The sequence below is a fragment of the Stereum hirsutum genome (assembly GCF_000264905.1).
Source record: "Stereum hirsutum FP-91666 SS1 unplaced genomic scaffold STEHIscaffold_3, whole genome shotgun sequence".
NCBI lineage: Eukaryota > Fungi > Basidiomycota > Agaricomycetes > Russulales > Stereaceae > Stereum > Stereum hirsutum.
In genome coordinates, this window is record NW_006763133.1 from 90161 (window position 1) to 109170 (window position 19010).

Consider the following 19010-nt stretch of genomic DNA (forward strand, 5'->3'; position numbering starts at 1 on the left):
CTGTAGTTCTTCGAAGCGTGTGATAATGGTTCAGGGTTAGGCTGAGAAGGAGAAGGGGGAGGAGGCGATCAATCTACTTATACTGCCATCGTAGTCTGTGTGCTGTGCGTTGTCTATCTCGGTTGCCAGTCTCACTATTGGTGTACTATTCTACAATCATGTTCATCAATGATCTAAACTGTTGTATTTGTGATCATAGCTCTCATTTTACTGTCAATTGATCAAATGGTGCAGTGTCTTCAGGTCTGAACTCACAGGACGACGAGGAGATAGACAAGAGGTAAAGATTGCAACCCAGCAGGCATCGGCTCATTTCGTCACATCCGTTAAATAAGTACTGTAAGCATGATCACATTCAAACTGTCCATCGTGTAATGTATGTACGTTCGCGCACCAACCCTTCCGCATCCACGTCCTCGGGCCATGACCTATCTCGAACGACGTTCATACACTCCGCAAATAGGGTATACGAACGCCTTGCATTCTATCTGACAAACAAGAAACCACCTACAACAACTGCGCGCCCGACTCTGACCGAGTCGGTTTTTAACCTCCTCTTCGCTTCTCTCCTCTTCTCCACATGACACCTCACACCAACATACCGTACCACCTCACCAAACCAACCACTCCCCATACATATTCGGCCGTTCGCCCCTTACATACGCCTCAAACGTCCTCTTCAACACCGTCGACCAGTCCAAATCCCGCCTGTCGTGCGAAACTTTCTCGACTGGCGGAAGTCCTGCTTCGTTCGCCACGGGGTCGTGGTTATCGTCAGACGTAGATGGGGTACCTGCGACGGTGTTGGGGAAAGTCGCAGTGGTGGCGCTGGCGGCGTCGGGGCCTAGACGGAGGAGACGTTCGCCTTGGATGAAACGTTCGCCTAAGTCTGGCCAGTTACGGACTGGATCGAATGGGTTCCACCTGAAAATTGAGAAGATCAGTTAGATGACGGAGTGGGGGCGATGTGAGGTGTTACGAACCAGTTGTTGTGGTAGTGGTATGCGTATGAGCCACGGAAGAAACCCTCGAAGCCTAATGCCCGGGGACCTGCGCTCTGCTGCGACGGACTATCGAAGAAATGCGTCCACCTGCAAACACAAGGTCCAATCAGCACCAGACTACACGAAGCCAAAGAGTGAACTGACCACTTGATGAACGGCTGTGGCGGCCTCTCCAGCTGATACCCTTCCGTATTCAACCACGCCGGGTCGAAAAGCGCGTCCGGCAGCCTATACAACAAATTCTGCAAATACGCGTCCTTCAAATACTTCGAGACGATCATCGGATGGAAATCGAATCCGTTCTTGAGCGCCGTACGGAAGATGAACGACCCGAGTGGCGAGAACGCATTCATCCTGAACACCGCGGTGTTATACTTCTGGTGGTACGACCACCTGTATGCGAACGCGCCCTTGTACCCCCACAGCTCTTCCCAGTCGCGAAGGATGATCATATCGGCATCGAGGTAGACGCCGCCGAAACGGTGGGTGAGCACGAAGCGCGCGATATCGGAGAGGATGACGGATTTGCGGTCGTATTCCGTCGCGGACTGAGACCCTGCGTCGCCCTCTGTCCCGTTCTTGCCTTCCTTCACCGGTTCCTCATCGGCCTGTCCACCTTCCACAACCCCACCCGACGTGAACAGACGATGCTTATACGACCTCCACTCATCCTTCAGCTCCGGAACGCCATCCAACTGCTCCGTCGTATTCCACAGCTTAAACGAGATCACGTCCTTGAATCTCGGATGGAGGAACGGACTCGCCCAAGGGTTCGATTTCAGCCTCTCGAACATATCGTGCACCGCTGCCGGATTCGGCACCGCCCCCGCAGGTCCCGGATTAATCCACAACCAAAACCTCGGCCTGCAGATATTCGCGTCCGGGTTGTCCTCGTGCAGATGCAGGTGTAGGTTCTGGGTGAAGAGGAACGAGAGCAGCGCCATGTACGGTTTGTCCGTGAACGGCCCCGCCCAGAACATATGGAATATACGCGGATTTTCGGGGTCGCAGGGCGTGGAGAGGGTGCTGTAGGGTCTGTAGGGCGTGGGTGGAGGGAGGACGAGAGGGGCTTCGAGGTCGGAGGAAGATTTGCGGCTGAGGTCGGAGGGGCTGGCTTTGGCGATGATGGGTGGGATGACGCCAGGTTGGCCTATGGGGCCTTCTTCGGAGTAGATGTATTTCATGTCGTCCCAGTTGCCGCGGCTGAAACGGATGTCGTTGTCTAGTCCGCCGTTCATGCGCAGGACTTCGAGGCAGTCACGAACGTACTAATTCGGGGACCGTCAAATGATGGCACAGAGAGAGGAGAGGATAGAGAGGTACCTTTCCCGTGCCATAATCGCAATGGTTCATAATCACATCCAAATCCGCGATACTGCCCGCCACAGGCCGTGGAGGGTAATGGACATCGGTTGGGTCTGCTTGGATGTCTATGTATTTGCGTTCAGGACCGTAGCCTGTTGTTTCGGTGATGGCTGTCGCGGGGCCTTTCAGAGGTGATGATATCTTGACGGCTTTCCGAGGTGGAAGGGCGGGGTTGAGTGGCGAGGAGGTGAATCCGACTTCTTTCGGGACTGCAAATAGGTGGTCATTAGAACTAATTCAACCACGGAGAGTCTAGATTAAATTGAAGACACTAAAACCGAAAGATACTGCGGAGTGAAGCTTTGCAGTCATGCGACGACAGCTAGCTGACGCTGGATGTGGCGACTGCACCGTCATGCCTGGAATGCCATAGAGAAAACCGGTAGACCGACCAGCGTCATCTAACTCACGTTCATAAGGAGAAACAGTTGTACTTCCTATGCAGAGGCCAAAGCTCAAGATCTGGAGTGCGTCATTCGCTTCGACGTGAAGGTTTGTAGGCCGCAAGCCTAAGCGGCTGTGGCGTAAAGCAGCCATTCGAGGCATAACAGTTGAATTTCGGCAAGCCCATGAACCTCGATGGACCTAGTTCGCAGACTACAATAACTGCTAGCGTAGGGGCTATAGTTCCTAGTACGCTTGTAAGGGCTCACGAGCCACAATGCTGGTTTTCGTGACAGGCAAGCGGAGTAAGAGTGGCATGCAAAGCCGGTCTGGCTAGTTACACCGACCCAGAACAGAGGAAGCCGTGGCAGCACGAGTGAAATGGAAGACTCACTTTCACGCCGTGAAGGGTAATGACCGCTCTCTACCTCCCATTTCCATATCTTCTGCAAGTCTTCCCTCGAATACACTAGCGTCGACGGATCCCGGAACGACAACGTCGTCTCCCCTCCACCTATCCGATGTGCCAACGCATAGATAATGAACAGTCCAAAAACCACTCCGACGAGGACGAGGACGGAGCCTCTCCGTCTACCAAACTTCGTGACGGCTGAGTTGTGTATCCATGGCATGTTGGGAACTGGGATTCGTAACCGGCGTTTTGGAAGGCCGGGTATAGGAAGGTAGACGGATGTTGTCCACGTCGACGGTGAACGCGCGTGTAGTTTCTCTTGGACGGCGGAGGAAAAGATGGGGAGGCCGTTTGGGGAGCGAGACTTTTCGCGAATGGCTCCGATGTTGAGTCGTGGACGCGATGAGCCGGACATGGTGGACTGGACGAGCAGTCCGCACAAAGTGGGATGGTGTGAAGAAAATAAAAGGCGCGACTGGTAAAATACTGCAGAGACATGGTGAGCATAGGCTGCATAGCTTCACTAGACAGCTGCTGTACTGACTGCACTGCACAAAATCAAAGCGTGATGTGGCCTATAGATCCTAGACTCGTATATCTAAGATGTGAACAATGTCAGCAACAAACATGGGATCCGAATGACCACAGATGCTGGCAGACGTACCCATCGACAAAGCGGCTACGTGGAGGTTGTGGGGAGCGTCAAAGGCGTCGACTGCCGACGCCAAAGACGCGCTCGTTACGCGACTGGGCGCTTATGTAAGGCGCGCGTCTGGGGATGCCTTGTAGAAAAATTGTCCCGGCGGACGCTCTTCACGCTCTTCCCCATCCTCCTCGTCCCGACCGTCGTCCCTCAGCCCATCCCTTCCTCCCCGTCTTTCTTCATATCTATTTCTTATTTCTTCAAAAATGTCGCCAACGCTTGCAGTCAAGGGGAAGGAGTCCGGTACGGCCCGTGTTCTCGGGTCGGGTACCTCTGGTACGTGGATAGTCTCTTCGTGTGTGACTCACTGCATCCTTTTATACCATACTGACTATGTTCAAATCCATGGTCTGCATTTCTGTGGATGATTTTGCTCTCCGTCATCTTAAACATTTCGGATGGCAGGTATCGCCGAACTGCTCATCTTCCATCCCGTCGATACCATTGCCAAACGGTTAATGTCCAACAAGGCTAAGGTGCGTATATACCTCATGAGTGCCCGTATTCTGTAATACCAATACCCTTACTTTCGACTTGTACACTAGTTCTCGATGTCTACCATGCCCAGCATCGTCTTCCGCGAACACGCCACCGCACCTCTCAGCCGCAAAATGCTCTCCCTCTTCCCCGGTCTCGGCTACGCAGCGGGCTACAAGGTCTCACAGCGGATATACAAGTTCGGTGGCCAGCCGTACTTCAACGACGTCCTCAACCGAAACTACAAGTCGAGCTTCACCAACACGTTCGGCGAGAGGAAGGGTAAGATGATGATGCAAGCCACCGCAGGAAGCTTGACCGGTATCGGCGAAGTCGTACGTTTGCGCCGTTTTCTGTATATGCGTTCGCTTGATTGACTTGTTGATGATCGTGATTCCCAGGTTCTGTTGCCCCTTGATGCGCTCAAAATCAAGCGTCAGGTGAACCCTGAAGCGTTCCGTGGCCGTGGCGTCCTCCGGATTTTCGCTGAGGAGGGTACAACCTTGTACCGTGGATGGGGGTGGACCATGGCTCGTAACGCTCCTGGATCATTCGCTGTACGTGCTGCAGCCATTTACTCTTCCCTTCAACATATCCTTCGTCTTCATCTCGCAGTACCTCTAACCACCAACATCATTACAGCTCTTCGGCGCTTCTGCAGTGACAAAAGACTACGTCCTCGGCGTCTCAGACTATCACAAAGCTACCTTCTTCCAAAACTTCGTCGCCTCCGTCGCAGGTGCCGTCGCCTCCATCACCGTCGCCGCGCCCCTCGACACCGTGAAGACCCGGATCCAGAACGCGAACTTCGAGACGAAGGTGAGCGGCGTGAAGGTCATTTCCGACATGTTGAAGGAGGAGGGCGCGAGTGCGCTGTTCAAGGGGTTGACGCCTAAGGTACGTGCGGTATAGTTGACTGTTATTTTATAGATGTGGGCTGACAGGTTGTCGGCCTTTTTTCACTATTGTAGATCCTTGTCGTTGGGCCTAAGCTCGTGTTCAGCTACACCGTGGCGCAGACGCTCATCCCCTATTTCGCCAACTACGTCTAATGGGAATGGGTTTGATTCCGCTCATCCTCTACTGCCACGTCCTCGCACACTTTCTCCCTGGGTCTTCCTTGCACCATCTATACATTATTCCTTCTATTGCTGCCTTCTGCCTCCCTTGAGCGTCTTAGATCTCCATTCTTCTATAGTACATATAGTCCATTGCACCAACTGGGGCTCTCAACAACCCTATCCCTCGCCCCACGACATTTGCTTCACTTGATTTTTCCCTCATCACACACATCACCTCTTCACGCACGCCATCGCACTACACATTCCTCAACGCCCACACTTCACACCACTCATGAGATAAGCACTACGATAAAACTTAGAAAATAAGGCAGGATTGACGATGATTCAGGATCTTTGCTCGTTTGGATGGATCCATTCTGCGTTTGAGAGACTCTGAGGATCCGATGTTCGATCCTGAGTGAGGCATGGCGTTGACAACGACGTGAGGACATGATGGGCTGATCGGTGGACCGCACCATCGGTGTGGCGTCACTCTGTGGCGCTTATGTGCGTAGCAGGTGCGCACGAAAATTATCAGACCTTGACATCGACGACTCGAACACCATATCCTACTCGCTCTCCGCCAGCATCGCCTTCAAAGTACGTTCAGGCTGGTCCCAATGCGCCTGTTTAGTCCCGAAAGAAAGAACCAGTAACGCCAACCGCCATGAGCATCTTCGCTTACATCTCAAAAAGAAAAGCGAAGACACTCACGAAGTGATTCGCCCCACTCAACCTCACCACCTCCACCTCCCTCATCCTCCTCCCCGCTGCTTCAGCCTCCCGAATCTCTCCCTGCATCGCCCACATCCCCCAAGGAACCTGCCAAGCCGACTGATCGCACCACAGATACCTGATCCCTACATCCCTCCACCCTCCACTCTGTGGTGACGCCCCATTGCTCGTATGCTCTTCACCGTCGAGGTATACCGCTCGTTCCCTCAGAAGTGCGTACAGCCCGTGTTTCTCCCCCGCACGTACCACCACATCGTCCGACCCTCCCGGTGCGCCGGGCGGCGTGAACAATCCCGCGGCAATTTCGTTTTCTGACATCGTGAGTATCGTAGGCTTCGGATGGTCGAGCGGTGTGCGGCATTCGAGCGCAGATGGGGAGTTCGGGATATAGGCAGAATCGGAGCCAGAGCCAGAGCCAGGGGAAGAGTCAGACTCGAGTGCAGGGTGGTGATAGTACCCGGATACCCAGGCTGGGAAGATCTTGATGCCTTCTTCGGGGGTGAGGGAAGGGTCGCTGAGGGGACGGTAGGGATTGGGAGGAGGAGGATAGCCTAGGGCGTGATAGGGAGGGTCTACATTGAAAAAGTTGATGGTTGTTAGCAGTAAGTTTTCAATGCAAACGAGGTGGGCAGAAAGGGCAGAAACATACCGTATAGAAGGATGTATCTCACGTACTCTCCAAGGGATGGCGGATCTGCATCCTCCCGAAGAGGGAGAGAGGACGCGTATGCTAGAATCGCGGTGATCCAGGCCGAACCAAATGACCAACCGCCGACTATCATGCTCCGCGGGGCAAGCTTCTCCTCGCGGGCAAACGCCTCCAGGAAATCGTACAGTTCCTTCGCCTGCTCATTCATGTGCTGCTGGATATTGGCACGCGAGTCATCGTCGTCCGAAAGTGATTGGTGTAGTCTGCTATGCTGATCGTCGGTGAGAGGCGAGGAGCCGGGGTAGTCGCGGCGGTTGAGGAGGATGATGCGGATCCCGTAGGACGATGCGTGAGGAAGAAGTCGAGCGAAGTTTCCTGGTTACGATTTAGAACCATTGAGCGGGGGGAAATTTGATGAGAAAGATGGAAAAATAAACGAACCGCCGTGCCATGCAAATCCGTGTATGAGTAGCAGAGTGACGTAGCTATGGCCAGTATCAGAAGGAATGCCTGTGTCGCAAACACCAAATGGACCGTGCGGAGTCGTGGAGAAACCGACCATAGTCAGGCTGGTGACTGACTAGACTGAACCAGAGCGAGCAAAGGACGGGTCCAAAGGCTGCTCGGGGAAAGAGACTGCGGTAGTGGGAGTTAAAAGAGGTGAAACCCCTGCCTGATAGCGCAAAGATCTTTTTGAGATGGCTTTGGCGGCTGCGCAATTTAAACACGGAGAACCACTAGCAAACGCTGAACGTTATCACGAGTACTCATATACAAGGCGCATATATGCGGTTCCATAGTGCGGCGAGTAGACCTGAAACATGCGTGCACTCGGGAATATCGTCGATTGGACCATGGTGGAGTGATTGATGGTTATTTTGGTGTATACCAGTTGGCTCGACTCCGTTATCGTGCAACATCCGTGCGCGCAGCGAAGGTCAGACGTGAGAGCCTCTCGAGGATTGGCAGTACAGAAAGCTGCGTCTGATGGAGCTCCTAGTCAAACAGAAGCCCAGAGCAAAATCCTTCTTGATGATACAAGGAGCCATGGTGTAGCATTTGACTAAGCACTATAGTCACCCAAGGTTTGTCGCGGAAGTGTGTCACCCACATCAGAGAGCATGGCTCTCGGCCTCGAAGGATCACAGTCAAATACCACAGAACTGTCCCCGGAGCCGCTGGAAGAAATAAGTAGGAGATGATGGTGTGGATAATGTCTTGATAACGATGACCACAGCATCCATCTTCGGTGGCATCTAGCAGAAGGAGACATGCCGAGGCCAGAGTCAGAACTCTATCATATTGCTCGCCGACCCGAAGCAGAGGTACGGAGGCCAGATGGCGACAGCCTGAGCAAGCTTCACACTGTGCGTGGCAATGGTAAGCTTCAGCAATATCAAATGACCGAGCTCTCTTACCTGCAACGCTATTATTTGCCGTTCATTCACGCGTGGTGGTGGTTTTTAGGAGAAGAAGCCAGAGGGTGGCGTCAAACTCAAATGAGGAACCTCGAGCCGGCAACATCCGGATGATCAAAAGACTCCGCCATGTTGGTATTCTCTTTTCTGTCTTTCCTCTATCATCCAAATTTTGCACCTACTAGGCTGCTGCAACAGTAGAACTGTAATACGTGATATCTTCAAATACTGTCTCTCTCTAGGATACCACGGCAAGAAATGGGTACCTGAATATCGTGGTCGTCGCATTGACGTCGGGGAAAGCGCGGTTTGAATGGCTGTGAAATCGCATTTTTGGACACTTCTTGTGCGTCTTCCTTCGAGGTGTCTACGAGGATTCTACTACCTCCAGGCCCTGTGATTGTATGCGAATCTTGTTGCTCGCGACTTATAGTATAATACGGTCTTGGGGGGTTCTCACATTTGACTGTCTCCCCACCCTCCCTGTCGTCGCTCGAGTTGACATGATCATCTACTCTGTGGCTGTCGCTTGATAACTCTGATATGCTACAATTGACCGAAGCGGGCTTGATCTCGACGTCGGTGCAAGCGATTCTATATGGTGCGTCGTTCTCAATACTTAGCAATCACAATCCGGAGCGTTATACTAACAAATGTTTTCTACAGGCTTCTCTGTTCTCATGTTCATGCTGACGTTCTGGATCCTTTTACGAGGCCAGAGCAAACAGCATCCAAACTATGCACTCATTACGGCGGCCTGTGCTCTCCTTGTCTTGACCACTGCAGTACGCAGACGTTAGAGCAATAATGTGTATGGAATCATCACCGACCTTTGCGCTTAGGAGATGGTGGTCAATATCATCCGCATTTGTGATGGTTTCCTTACAGTTGGACCTTCACTCCCCGGCGGACCCGTTCAATACTTTAACGACATCTCTCAACGCACCTTTCTCATCAAGAGCTGTCTCTTCAATACGCAAACACTCATCCTCGATGCTGTAGTCGTAAGTAGTACCATGTCTGGAGCGGCCATGTTCTGTTCGAAGGACGATGTCATCCTTTATCCTCTAATTGTAGATTTATCGAGCCTACATCGTCTGGAACAATAGGCTCTTGGTCGTGGCACTCCCCGTTCTCGGGTGGATGGGCCTTTTCGGTAAGTGTATATTGTCATTCTTTTTTACGCCACTCTAACCTCAGCGCTTTGCAGCTTGCTCTGTGGGAAATAACATCGCACTTGGGACACTTCCACAGGACACGGACAATATCTTCGCCAATTCGAAGGCGACCGGAGAGTGGATCACCTCGGTATATGCTATGACTCTGGCGACTAATTTGACTGCCACCAGTGCGCATCCTTCATTACCTTAAAATCCCAGTGTTGATGGTGTCTTCTGTCCAGGTCTCCTTGCGTTTCGCATATGGAGAATCAACCGCTCGGTGGCTCAGTACCGTACCAGAGACCGGCTCTCCCCGATACTGCGAGTCATCATCGAATCTGGAGCCATATACTCCGTTACAATCACGGCCGCACTCGTCACCTTTGTGGTCCAAACTCCTGTGGTCTATGTTCTTCTCGATCTGGTATGCCTTTGCCCATGCATCTCGCTCAAAATCCGTAACAAAATCCTTAACTTGCTTCTCACTAATCCTACAGGTCTCCCCTATCATTTCCATCGTTTTCAACATGATCATCATCGGTGTCGGCATGGCCTCCGACCGACTCTTTTCCAGCCACCAGGTAACGACCGAGCCAACAACAACCGACCTCCGCTCCTTCGAGCGTGCTCAACGTAGTGGCGGCGGCGCGTTCCGCATCAATCGGATCGGGGCGAACGGGAGCGTCGACGGCCATGAGTTGAAGTCTATTGCCGTGCATATCACCGAACATCGCGAGACAGATGCGGATAGGTATGCTGGCGCTTGGAACGGTGCCGGTTGTCAGTGTGACCATGATGGGGATACAGATACAGAGGCGGAGAGAACGAAGAACCAAGCCCATGAGGTAGACGTTGAAGAGGCTGACACTCCAAATGTTTCGCCTACAGACGTTTGAAGTATGTTCTCGTTTCTTTCCCTTTCTGTCCTTCCTTTTGGATCTGCTCTGCATACGTTGTATGTCTCTGCTGTCTATATAGACCTCACGTTTCCGTGTCGCGGCATGGAAGGAGTTGTCGATGACGATTTATTTGCACGGCGCCAGGACATCATTTCTACGCTCCCAGAAACATATATCGATTGCATCCTGCTGTCACCAAATGTAGATCGGCTTTGTCCGAGTGAGCTCGGAGCGTGCAGAGCACGAAGGGCCTGGCTCCGTTTCTGCGCGTGCAGAAGGCTGCATTAGAGGGCTTGACGATTATAGCATGTGCTGCGTTGCGGTATGGTGGAGAATAGTTCCTCAGACTTCACATATACCTCTGGCTCTTGTTTGTTCAGGGAGCTCATGTGCTCAGTGCAATCATGGGTCGTCTTGCCTTCACAGAAAGCTGTAGTGCTCTCGATCCATGGTATCACTGTCTCCCGCTCTTCTGCTGCTCGCGCGAATACGATTGGCACCCGGTCTATGGCTCGGTTCTTGCCCTCAGATATCGCGGAAATGTCGTCAGTTACAGTAGTCTCAATTGGATTGGCTCGTGAGGCACACTGCAAGTCAATTCACTACCAGCTATCAATACGTCTATCTTTCTAATGGTTGGTATTTTGAGCTTTCGGGATCCAGTGGATACCCTCATGCGGTTGAATAAGCGCAGTGAGGCACCGCCTTTCAATCATCGTCAGTATGCTGCGGCTAAATACCGGAAGTGTTCATAGAGCTACTCGGGATATCCTCTGCTCATAATACAACTGTACTTACCTAGTGCAAGAATGCCGGAAGACAGACTTGGTTCTGATTATCCGTTCAATCTCCATATGTCCATGGGCGAGGCTTTCCATTCGTCACTATGTTAGGGTGCATTCGGCAACCGAGAGCGGCAGATTCTCACCGGATTTCCAGCCACGGATTTCGTCCTCGGCGGCTGGCGCCGAGCCTTCTTCACACTCCGACACTGTCACGGTGGCTACGTGCTTTCGCCACCTCTTATGCGTACCATAACGATAACAGACGACCATTCCACTTTCTCGCATGAAGGCTTTCTGAAGCAGACAATCCCTACTCTGAAATGTTTGTTTCTTAATTTCATCTGCAGAGTCATGTTCTGCCGTGCGTTATGAGTCGGGAAGTACGTGACACTGACTGGCTCTCGCCACTTTGCCTACTAGCTTTGTCTGCCATGTGGCATCGCCCTCCCCTCATCCAGCATACGCTCTGGAGCCCTGATGATACCTTAATCGCGTGCTATAGTGTTCGTGATGAAGATTTGTGTACGAAAACCTCGGTTATACTTACACGGAGCCCTTCCATCCTTGAAGGTGGCAACAAGGTGGCAACCAAGTGGCAACAGCTAGTAAGTAGTACCTCTAGCAAAAGGTCGTGTAATAATAGCAATAAGTCATAATATAGTCGTAAGAGGCAGCTCAAGAGAGATGTCGACAGTGCCTCAGATGTCTTGCTTACCTCTTCCTCTACATTTTGTCACTGTTGATGTTTGTGGTCCCATAGACTCGAAATCATACTGCAAAATTAACAACTGTGCCTTGATAGATCTGTCTTCGAGTGGTCACATCGTAAATATGCATTTATCTCTGAACGAGATGCTACGATTGGTGGTCTAGCCAAACGACGACGACAAGACGACGAACTCGCGCAAAGGTGCCACTGAAGAATGAAGTGGCAAAGCACTCCGGAGTCACATCAGTCACGCAATATGTGCGCGGCAGGGGTCGGCAGGCACCACGGCTGCCGAAGAAGCCACGAAATCCGAGAATCCAGATTCTTTCGTTTTGGCAGGAGAATCCGCCGGAAATCAAACCGCTCTCGGTTGCCGAATGCACCCTTAAGTGAAAACATGGTGTAGCCTACCATACATAACTGCAACGCTCCGAATAGCTTTAGCATGCGTTAGACAAGCAACACAGGACCAGTCACGTCAATTTTGGACGACTTGATCATTTAACTCGTGCTCTATCTTTGACATTGTGGCCCGGTACTTAACTGAAAGGGTTTGCTTTCATTGACCTTCAGGATCATTCAGGTCAACATCAGGTCAACATGAAGTCATTCTCTGCTCTCATCGCCGTCGCTGGCCTTGCTGTTCAGGCCTCAGCTCACTGTATGTCTTTCAGTAGGTCAAAGGAGTATTCACCTATATTCCTCATTCTTTTGCGACAGATGTGTGGCCCCAGCTTATCAGCGGCGGTACCACCACCGATGAATGGGATTACGTCCGGTATGAGGTCGGCCTAACGGTGTCAGTTTTGGTGACTAACGGATACCTTTTCGCGGTTCAGCGAGACCAACAACTTCCAGAGTCTTGGACCTGTACGTCCTTTGCTTGATCTCTCTGGATGTGATCTGAACATGCTCTATTGATTGACCAACAGATGACCGATGTCACCTCTACCGACGTTCGCTGCTATGACTCCACTGAGTCGGGTACGGCCTCGACTCTCAGCGTTGCTGCCGGCTCTACTATCGGATTCACCGTTAGCGGTAACCCTGCTAACCTCTACCATCCGGGTGTACGCGCTTTCCACATCAGTCAGGACCTCTGCACATCGACCTGATTGGGGCTTTCTCGAACAGGTCGTAAATGTATACATGGCACAGGCTCCCAGTGGTACTGACGTTGCAGACTGGGATGGAAGCGGCGATGCCTGGTTCAAGGTATTGCTCAACAGATTCTGGCTTATTTTACGCTATTCACCTGCGCCGCACCTGGTAGATCTACCAAATATCTGCCGTTACAGATGGTGGTTCAACTATTACTTTTCCCGCGACTGGTAAAGCTTTTCATGTCGTGTCAGCTTGCCCTCTGCTCATCCGGAGTGATACTAGGAATGTCCTCGGTTACTTTCCCGATCCCGTCCGAGCTTCCGTCTGGCCAGTCAGTACTTTCGTTGATATATTTGACAGTATCTATACTCACTGGTCGTCCGATCCAGATACTTGGTCCGCATTGAGCACATCGCTCTCCACGTGGCTCAATCATACGGTGGTGCACAGGTATGTCTCTAGCACCTTTCACATTACGTCGGCAACAGCGTTAAATATTTCCTTTTTCTGTAGTTCTACATCGCCTGTGGTCAAGTCGAGGTGAGTTGCGCTCTTTGTACCACTTTTAAGAGCGCTTCCATCCATGCTGAATTCGCCTCCCCCTGCCCAGGTCACCGACGGTGAACAAATTATTCTCCCGTCACCTCTTGGGCCTCATACTGAATTCAAAACTCCCTTCTTAAGGCGGAAGCGGCACACCCGGACCTCTTGTTGCCTTCCCTGGGGCTTACACTGTGCGTTAAATTGCCATTTCTCTGTATGGTGCCTGATACTGAACGTTCTTTCTTACTGCAGGGATACGTGAGTCACATTATAAAGCTTTGAGTTCTCCAACTGTCTAACAATGCTATCACCACCTTTATTTGCTGCTCCAGGAGCCTGGTATTCTGTGAGAGTTCACTTTCCTCTTTCCTTCTCGCAAATATTGAATGGATGCGCTTCCCCATATGCAGAATCGATATCTACTACCCCATTCCGGCCAACTACACTCAGGTACGCATGTCTACAAATGCATACCCATGAAGAAGTGCACGTCTTGCTGACTTGAACATTTTACACAGCCCGGCCCTGCAGTGTGGCCTGCTTCCTAAACGTTGGTACTGCGGTCATGCCACTGGCCACAAGATGCCTTCGAGCACTACGAAGTGATAGCTGAGAAAGACTCTTTCTTATGGATTGGTATAATGGGCGACAGGACGTGTCGGCAACGACTACGATTGATGTACGATGGTTTCATCTGTGTCTTACCGGCTTTCATGTGAATCAACCTTAATCAAGTGTGAACTTGGAGAATCCAGTTCGAAAAGATATTCGCCAGATATTCGCACAGACCCGTGGGAATATGTGCCACACCGTCCCTTGATCCGGGTTAAGGTCTCTGACTCATCGACTTATCCGTGTTTTCTGGTGACGGAAGACCACGACGTTCGGGATCACCTTGCCATCCTTTTCTACAAATACGATGCTCGACCTCATGGTACGCTCACCTGTCTCGCTGTATACATGGTTCATCGTTCAGGCTACTGTGCGGCGATCTGGCCTCTGGGCAGATGACCAGGGATTTGTATCTTGTATTTCAGCGCTTCAGGCAATTTTATCGATTCCTTCGTGCTTGCAAAAGGATCAGTGCTGAGCGCCATCAAAGCATCACCCTTGGCGGTGGCTGCGCTGATCCTCGTTCGTATTCGCCAGGCGTCTGCTCGAATGTAGGCGCTAAGGCGAATATCTGGCGGCGAGCTTGTCTAGGGGACTAAGTACGAGCTCGCAGATCATTCACATCCAGTCTAAGGTGAGGTTGGAACTTCTCGCCCTCTCGCCTTCGAAGAACCTCATGATATACCATCTGACGTCGGCTGACTGGCTTCAAGGGCTGCCGTTGCCCGCAGACTTGTGCATGAGGGTATAAGAATCATAGTGGAGAGGCGAAGTTGGGCTCACAGGGCTCAGCTCATCATGGTTTCCTTCAACTCTATCGCTCGAACGACACTCTTGGGCGTATTGACTTGGGGTGCCCATTCTGCTCTCTGTCAATCTCCAAGGCCAACGGCGAGCGTGACCAATGGGACTGTCGTCGGTGTCGAGCTGCCTACTTTCAACCAGGAATTCTTCGGTGGAATACCCTTTGCCCAACCACCCGTCGGGGACCTTCGCCTTCGACTTCCAGTCAGCATCAATTCGACCTTCCCGAATGGCACATTCGACGCGTCTGAATATAGTCCAATTTGTCCCGGTCATGGAGGAGATGACGTTGGGTGTGTTCTGTCTTATACATCCTCTTGTGTTGATGCGACTAATAACCTGCCGTCAAGATATTCATTGGATGAGGACTGTTTAACTCTGAACGTTTTGAGGCCCATGAATATTTCAGCTGGAGCCAACCTTCCCATCATGCTGTGGATTTATGGTACGGGTGTCTTTTCTCCACATACCACTGATTCTGATCCGTACGCTTCTAGGTGGCGGATACGTCATGGGATCGTCCAGAGATACAAGATACAACCAGAGCTACACTGTCAGCCGCAGTGTAGAGATGGGTACGCCCGTTATCGGTGTCTCAATAAACTACCGTGTGTCCCACTTTGGATTTATGAACTCTCGACAAATATTCGATGAGGGCCTCAGCAATATCGGATTATGGGACCAAAGACTCGCCTTAACTTGGGTACAAGAGAATGTGAATCACATGTCTATTGCTTGTGCCCCTTTACCTACCAACTGACGGTCTATATTCTCAGATTGCGGCATTCGGAGGCGATCCAGCTAAAGTGACGGTTAGCACTCTGCTTCACTGTTAGAGATGTTTCGTACTGTGAAACTCATTACTTGAAGGTCTGGGGCGAGAGTGCCGGTGCTATGTCCATCAGTATGCACCTCATCGCCTTCGGAGGTTCGGACGATCCTCCCCTATTCCGCGCTGCAATCCTCGAATCGGGCACCCCTACTACTCAGAGCTACGAGACTCCCGACCTCTACCAGCCTGCATTCGATAGCTTTACCGCATTCGTAAATTGTTCAGATGCTCAGGATGTCCTTGCCTGTCTTCGCGCCGTGCCGTACGACCTGTTCTTCGCTGCTGGGGGGAATATTTCTACCGCCACATCAAACTGGGAGCCTATCATCGATGGTAATTTTATTCCAGCCTTCCCAAGCCAGCTATTGAAACAAGGCAAGTACGTGAACGTCCCGATCCTGAGCGGCGCGAATACAGATGAAGGGGTTTCGTTTGGTCCTGGGGGCATCAACACTGAGGACGAGCTCATAGACGCTTTGTTTGGTATGGTTCAGTTATATTCAGTTACCAGCTCAGCTACAGCACGCTTATAGTACGATGTCGTAGCTACGTCATTTGGATTCGCTCGCAACTCGACATTGCGAAACTTGTCCAGTCTCTATTCATCGGACCCTACAGACGGGGCACCGTTTGGAACTGGCGACCTTCCATCGATCAAAAATGGTTCGCTCGACAAGAAGGCGGACGCCATTTACGGCGATATCATGATGATCGGAACCCGGAGGAACCTTGTCGAAACTTACTCGAACACGACAACTGCGTGGTCTTATCGCTTTGACCACCTTCCGGAGTACTTGACCGTCCAGGAAGGCGTGGGGCATTTCGTTGAGAGTACGTTCAGCCCTTTCTCTCCTATAATCTATTGTGACCGGATTTCTTGCTGATACTGGCTCGTGGATCGTTTCCCAGCACCTTTCGTCTTCAACAATCCGCTTCCTCCCGGCGTTGCCCCGACGGGAACTGCCAATCCGCGAGGCAACTCGACGGACGACTTGTTCCTCGGATTGACGATGCAGTCCCAATGGATCAGTTTCGCTGTTCATCTTGATCCCAACTTCCATGGGGGTAAGTGTTTTTGTTTCATCTTCGATGCCGTTTATCTAATCTCCCGTTCTAGTCGAAGGCATTCCTTATTGGCCTGATTACGCGAATGGTACTATGAACATGGTCTATCACAACAGTACGGAAGGTATGCTGCTCTGCGCGGTGTCTGAGCATTGTATTCTTGCTCATGATCACATCTGTTCTCTTTAGGTGGAACGACGGTGGAAGTTGACAACTTCCGACAGGCTGGAATTGCCTTTATCAATGAGTGGTCGACGGACTTTGCTCGCTAGTGGTGTAAACCTTATTTGAGATGTCGACCAATGCATTCTATTCGTGATACTATTCCATTCTATGCATGTCCCGTACAGCTGCTATTCCCTTAGCGTTGGAACATCAAAGGTCACTGTGACCCGATCACGTTCTCCCATAGATAATAAATGCATCGATCTCAAAAAGGAATTATCTAAGTGCGCCAGCGACATCCACTAGGCTTTTAAAGGTCATCAGTGCAGAGTCTACTAAGGGTCCCGTCCACCAGCATGGGCGATCTTCTTGTTCCGAACCTGGACTAAATTCGATGGAAGATATCTCCCTAGATTGCAGTGACCATTCCGATGGTGCAAAGTTCTTGACGTTGAGAACTAGTCGACTCAAGAGAAGGTTTGGAATGCTTTTCCGCCAGGGTAGAAATCCAGGCGTTAGTCAACCACTATCGAATGAATTCTGCCGGAGACGTTACCTCGAGAAGAATGGACCGCCGATGGTGGAAAAAGCTGCTGTTGCGGACGGGGTCTGTTGTTCATGTGTCATAAGATGTATCGCAGCACAGCAAGTGAGGTACATACATCTGGACCATTGCGAGATGACTGTGAATATAGAGCGCGGTACTGTGAGTCGCAGCATATCTCTTCCGAGGAGAAACTAAAGCTTACTATTGCTACGCAGACCTGCATAACTTGAATAGCCAGCATTGCACTGGAGTGGCACGAGGTATCAATAAATTATTTTCCAAATAATTCATGAGTATCGCATTCACAAGAAGCATATTGCACCTGCACAGTGTAAAAAGGGACTGAAATCAATCAATACCATCACAAGATGTCTGTTCAGCTACTCACCATCCCGTAGAAGAAGATGTGAAATACTCGATGTTCTGAGTAGTGACTTGACTAGTCGCGATTGCGAGTATGTCTTGTGGATCGTCAAGACAAATATGAATCCGTTGAAAACGAAAGCAACGATAGGTAGAGCTATATTCACTATCGAGTGGGACTGGTCAATATTTTGTATGCCAAGCGGAGTGCAATCCCTTACGGCTGTACCAAATCAGCTCCTTCGATTGTTGACCGATCGAACCTCAGAGCACTCACCGTCTCACAGACTGCGGCCCATAGGTTGTCAGTCTACAACTCGAAATGTGCGCCAACGAACTCCCATTCGTTGAAACGCTTCGTACTATGATGGACTCCTGGATTACATCAGCCAAGGAAGATGCTAAACCAGTCTTGATACACACGAATATGATCATCGCTAGGCGAGCCGCCACTAGTGGAGCAGCGATGGCGATTATCCATTGAACACGTTCATTGATAGCATAAACACGCAGAATAGCGAGAGCTGAATGTGAAATGACATGAGTGACGAGCCAGAGCGCGGTAAGCCATGCTCACCTGCTTCAGCTGAGATAGCGACGATGTAGGCTCCGCGAGACGCCCCCTCAAGCGCCTCACAACTACTCGCTCATTTAGCGGAGCATCGAGCACTAGATCAAGAATAAGACCCACTGTAGATCTGAGCTCTCTCCCCGGCGAGTCGTGATCCATTGGAGAGAAAGACTGAGAAGAGTGCCGTATCTGTTCATGAAGTACAAGGCTGAAGTGCTAGTGAACTTCCTGGACCAGATTGCATCGATTTCTTGAGGCACGGTCTGTATCATATCTACAATCCACATAGCTGGAGTGGAGTGGAACATTGGATGTGAAGGAGACAGTAGAAGATCAGCGTCGTCGTAGGGTCGCAATGTCAAGTAGGTAAGACAGCACCTAACGCCGAAGTTACCGCGTAGCTGTTCAGGAGCCTGTATGGGTAAGCCACGCGTTGAGAATATCATCGATGCTTATGGGAACAAAAATTGAGAGAAATGAAATACCATATTTCGTTCGTAGGAGGGACGTCTGCGGAGAACGATGGCAGAGACATGCAAGAAAAAGTAGGAAGTAGCCACGTCGCATGAGCTGCCGCCCCTACCTTTGTCATGTATATACGATCTACAATTGATTAGCCTACATGAGTACCGGCGGGGATAGG

At 51.0% G+C, this 19010-nt stretch overlaps 7 protein-coding genes across 7 annotated transcripts; 4 read left to right on the plus strand and 3 right to left on the minus strand.

The window, feature by feature from the left end:
- Window positions 1-307: 307 nt before the first annotated feature.
- Window positions 308-3859, minus strand: STEHIDRAFT_73632 (uncharacterized protein). The gene is made up of 7 exons (XM_007300483.1): window positions 3830-3859; window positions 3710-3763; window positions 3148-3651; window positions 2328-2578; window positions 1149-2272; window positions 984-1091; window positions 308-924 (listed from the first exon to the last, which is right to left on the minus strand). Exons 3-7 carry the CDS (start codon window positions 3578-3580, stop codon window positions 612-614), a joined length of 2229 nt encoding a protein of 742 aa, XP_007300545.1. The 5' UTR covers window positions 3581-3651; window positions 3710-3763; window positions 3830-3859; the 3' UTR covers window positions 308-611.
- Window positions 3860-3981: 122 nt separating this feature from the next.
- On the plus strand, window positions 3982-5708 carry STEHIDRAFT_73634 (mitochondrial carrier). The gene is made up of 6 exons (XM_007300484.1): window positions 3982-4144; window positions 4274-4344; window positions 4414-4680; window positions 4747-4902; window positions 4988-5242; window positions 5317-5708. Exons 1-6 carry the CDS (start codon window positions 4075-4077, stop codon window positions 5395-5397), a joined length of 900 nt encoding a protein of 299 aa, XP_007300546.1. The 5' UTR covers window positions 3982-4074; the 3' UTR covers window positions 5398-5708.
- A 267-nt stretch (window positions 5709-5975) lies between these two features.
- Window positions 5976-7352, minus strand: STEHIDRAFT_153331 (alpha/beta-hydrolase; the record flags this gene model as incomplete). The annotated part of the gene is made up of 4 exons (XM_007300602.1): window positions 5976-6032; window positions 6121-6713; window positions 6791-7165; window positions 7232-7352. 4 exons carry the CDS (start codon window positions 7350-7352, stop codon window positions 5976-5978), a joined length of 1146 nt encoding a protein of 381 aa, XP_007300664.1.
- A 1399-nt stretch (window positions 7353-8751) lies between these two features.
- Window positions 8752-10264, plus strand: STEHIDRAFT_108199 (uncharacterized protein; the record flags this gene model as incomplete). The annotated part of the gene is made up of 7 exons (XM_007300603.1): window positions 8752-8809; window positions 8875-8993; window positions 9051-9212; window positions 9286-9364; window positions 9419-9556; window positions 9611-9792; window positions 9866-10264. 7 exons carry the CDS (start codon window positions 8752-8754, stop codon window positions 10262-10264), a joined length of 1137 nt encoding a protein of 378 aa, XP_007300665.1.
- Window positions 10265-12346: 2082 nt separating this feature from the next.
- Window positions 12347-14169, plus strand: STEHIDRAFT_118693 (uncharacterized protein). Its single transcript, XM_007300604.1, has 15 exons — window positions 12347-12422; window positions 12482-12539; window positions 12601-12631; window positions 12694-12831; window positions 12896-12976; window positions 13035-13092; window positions 13148-13196; window positions 13255-13315; window positions 13379-13405; window positions 13476-13485; window positions 13550-13600; window positions 13634-13638; window positions 13741-13754; window positions 13819-13858; window positions 13927-14169. Exons 1-15 carry the CDS (start codon window positions 12362-12364, stop codon window positions 13954-13956), a joined length of 714 nt encoding a protein of 237 aa, XP_007300666.1. The 5' UTR covers window positions 12347-12361; the 3' UTR covers window positions 13957-14169.
- Window positions 14170-14549: 380 nt separating this feature from the next.
- Window positions 14550-17019, plus strand: STEHIDRAFT_73641 (alpha/beta-hydrolase). Its single transcript, XM_007300485.1, has 10 exons — window positions 14550-14654; window positions 14734-15117; window positions 15175-15269; window positions 15322-15539; window positions 15601-15636; window positions 15695-16139; window positions 16203-16487; window positions 16566-16721; window positions 16774-16845; window positions 16911-17019. The coding sequence occupies exons 2-10, from the start codon at window positions 14819-14821 to the stop codon at window positions 16991-16993; spliced, it is 1689 nt and encodes a 562-aa protein (XP_007300547.1). The 5' UTR covers window positions 14550-14654; window positions 14734-14818; the 3' UTR covers window positions 16994-17019.
- Window positions 17020-17548: 529 nt separating this feature from the next.
- Window positions 17549-18782, minus strand: STEHIDRAFT_118694 (uncharacterized protein). Its single transcript, XM_007300605.1, has 9 exons — window positions 18746-18782; window positions 18488-18656; window positions 18374-18435; window positions 18220-18320; window positions 18074-18171; window positions 18018-18019; window positions 17822-17962; window positions 17636-17755; window positions 17549-17569 (listed from the first exon to the last, which is right to left on the minus strand). The coding sequence occupies exons 2-8, from the start codon at window positions 18652-18654 to the stop codon at window positions 17736-17738; spliced, it is 591 nt and encodes a 196-aa protein (XP_007300667.1). The 5' UTR covers window positions 18655-18656; window positions 18746-18782; the 3' UTR covers window positions 17549-17569; window positions 17636-17735.
- Window positions 18783-19010: the final 228 nt, after the last annotated feature.

Bases quoted from the DNA above. Each gene is read 5' to 3' on its own strand.
- STEHIDRAFT_73632 (XM_007300483.1), bottom strand. From the start codon at position 3,580: ATGTCCGGCTCATCGCGTCCACGACTCAACATCGGAGCCATTCGCGAA. The intron at 2,273-2,327 runs GTACCTCTCTAT...TCCCCGAATTAG, and splicing joins GCGATTATGGCACGGGAAAG to TACGTTCGTGACTGCCTCGA. The intron at 925-983 runs GTTCGTAACACC...CTCAATTTTCAG, and splicing joins TACCACTACCACAACAACTG to GTGGAACCCATTCGATCCAG.
- STEHIDRAFT_73634 (XM_007300484.1), top strand. From the start codon at position 4,075: ATGTCGCCAACGCTTGCAGTCAAGGGGAAGGAGTCCGGTACGGCCCGT. The intron at 4,681-4,746 runs GTACGTTTGCGC...CGTGATTCCCAG, and splicing joins TGACCGGTATCGGCGAAGTC to GTTCTGTTGCCCCTTGATGC. The intron at 4,903-4,987 runs GTACGTGCTGCA...ACATCATTACAG, and splicing joins ACGCTCCTGGATCATTCGCT to CTCTTCGGCGCTTCTGCAGT.
- STEHIDRAFT_118693 (XM_007300604.1), top strand. From the start codon at position 12,362: ATGAAGTCATTCTCTGCTCTCATCGCCGTCGCTGGCCTTGCTGTTCAG. The intron at 12,540-12,600 runs GTATGAGGTCGG...TTCGCGGTTCAG, and splicing joins GATGAATGGGATTACGTCCG to CGAGACCAACAACTTCCAGA. The intron at 12,832-12,895 runs GTACGCGCTTTC...TTTCTCGAACAG, and splicing joins CTAACCTCTACCATCCGGGT to GTCGTAAATGTATACATGGC.
- STEHIDRAFT_118694 (XM_007300605.1), bottom strand. From the start codon at position 18,654: ATGTGGATTGTAGATATGATACAGACCGTGCCTCAAGAAATCGATGCA. The intron at 18,172-18,219 runs GTGTGTATCAAG...GATGTAATCCAG, and splicing joins GCCTAGCGATGATCATATTC to GAGTCCATCATAGTACGAAG. The intron at 17,756-17,821 runs GTGAGTAGCTGA...TACACTGTGCAG, and splicing joins ACATCTTCTTCTACGGGATG to GTGCAATATGCTTCTTGTGA.
- STEHIDRAFT_73641 (XM_007300485.1), top strand. From the start codon at position 14,819: ATGGTTTCCTTCAACTCTATCGCTCGAACGACACTCTTGGGCGTATTG. The intron at 15,118-15,174 runs GTGTGTTCTGTC...CCTGCCGTCAAG, and splicing joins CATGGAGGAGATGACGTTGG to ATATTCATTGGATGAGGACT. The intron at 16,722-16,773 runs GTAAGTGTTTTT...CTCCCGTTCTAG, and splicing joins TGATCCCAACTTCCATGGGG to TCGAAGGCATTCCTTATTGG.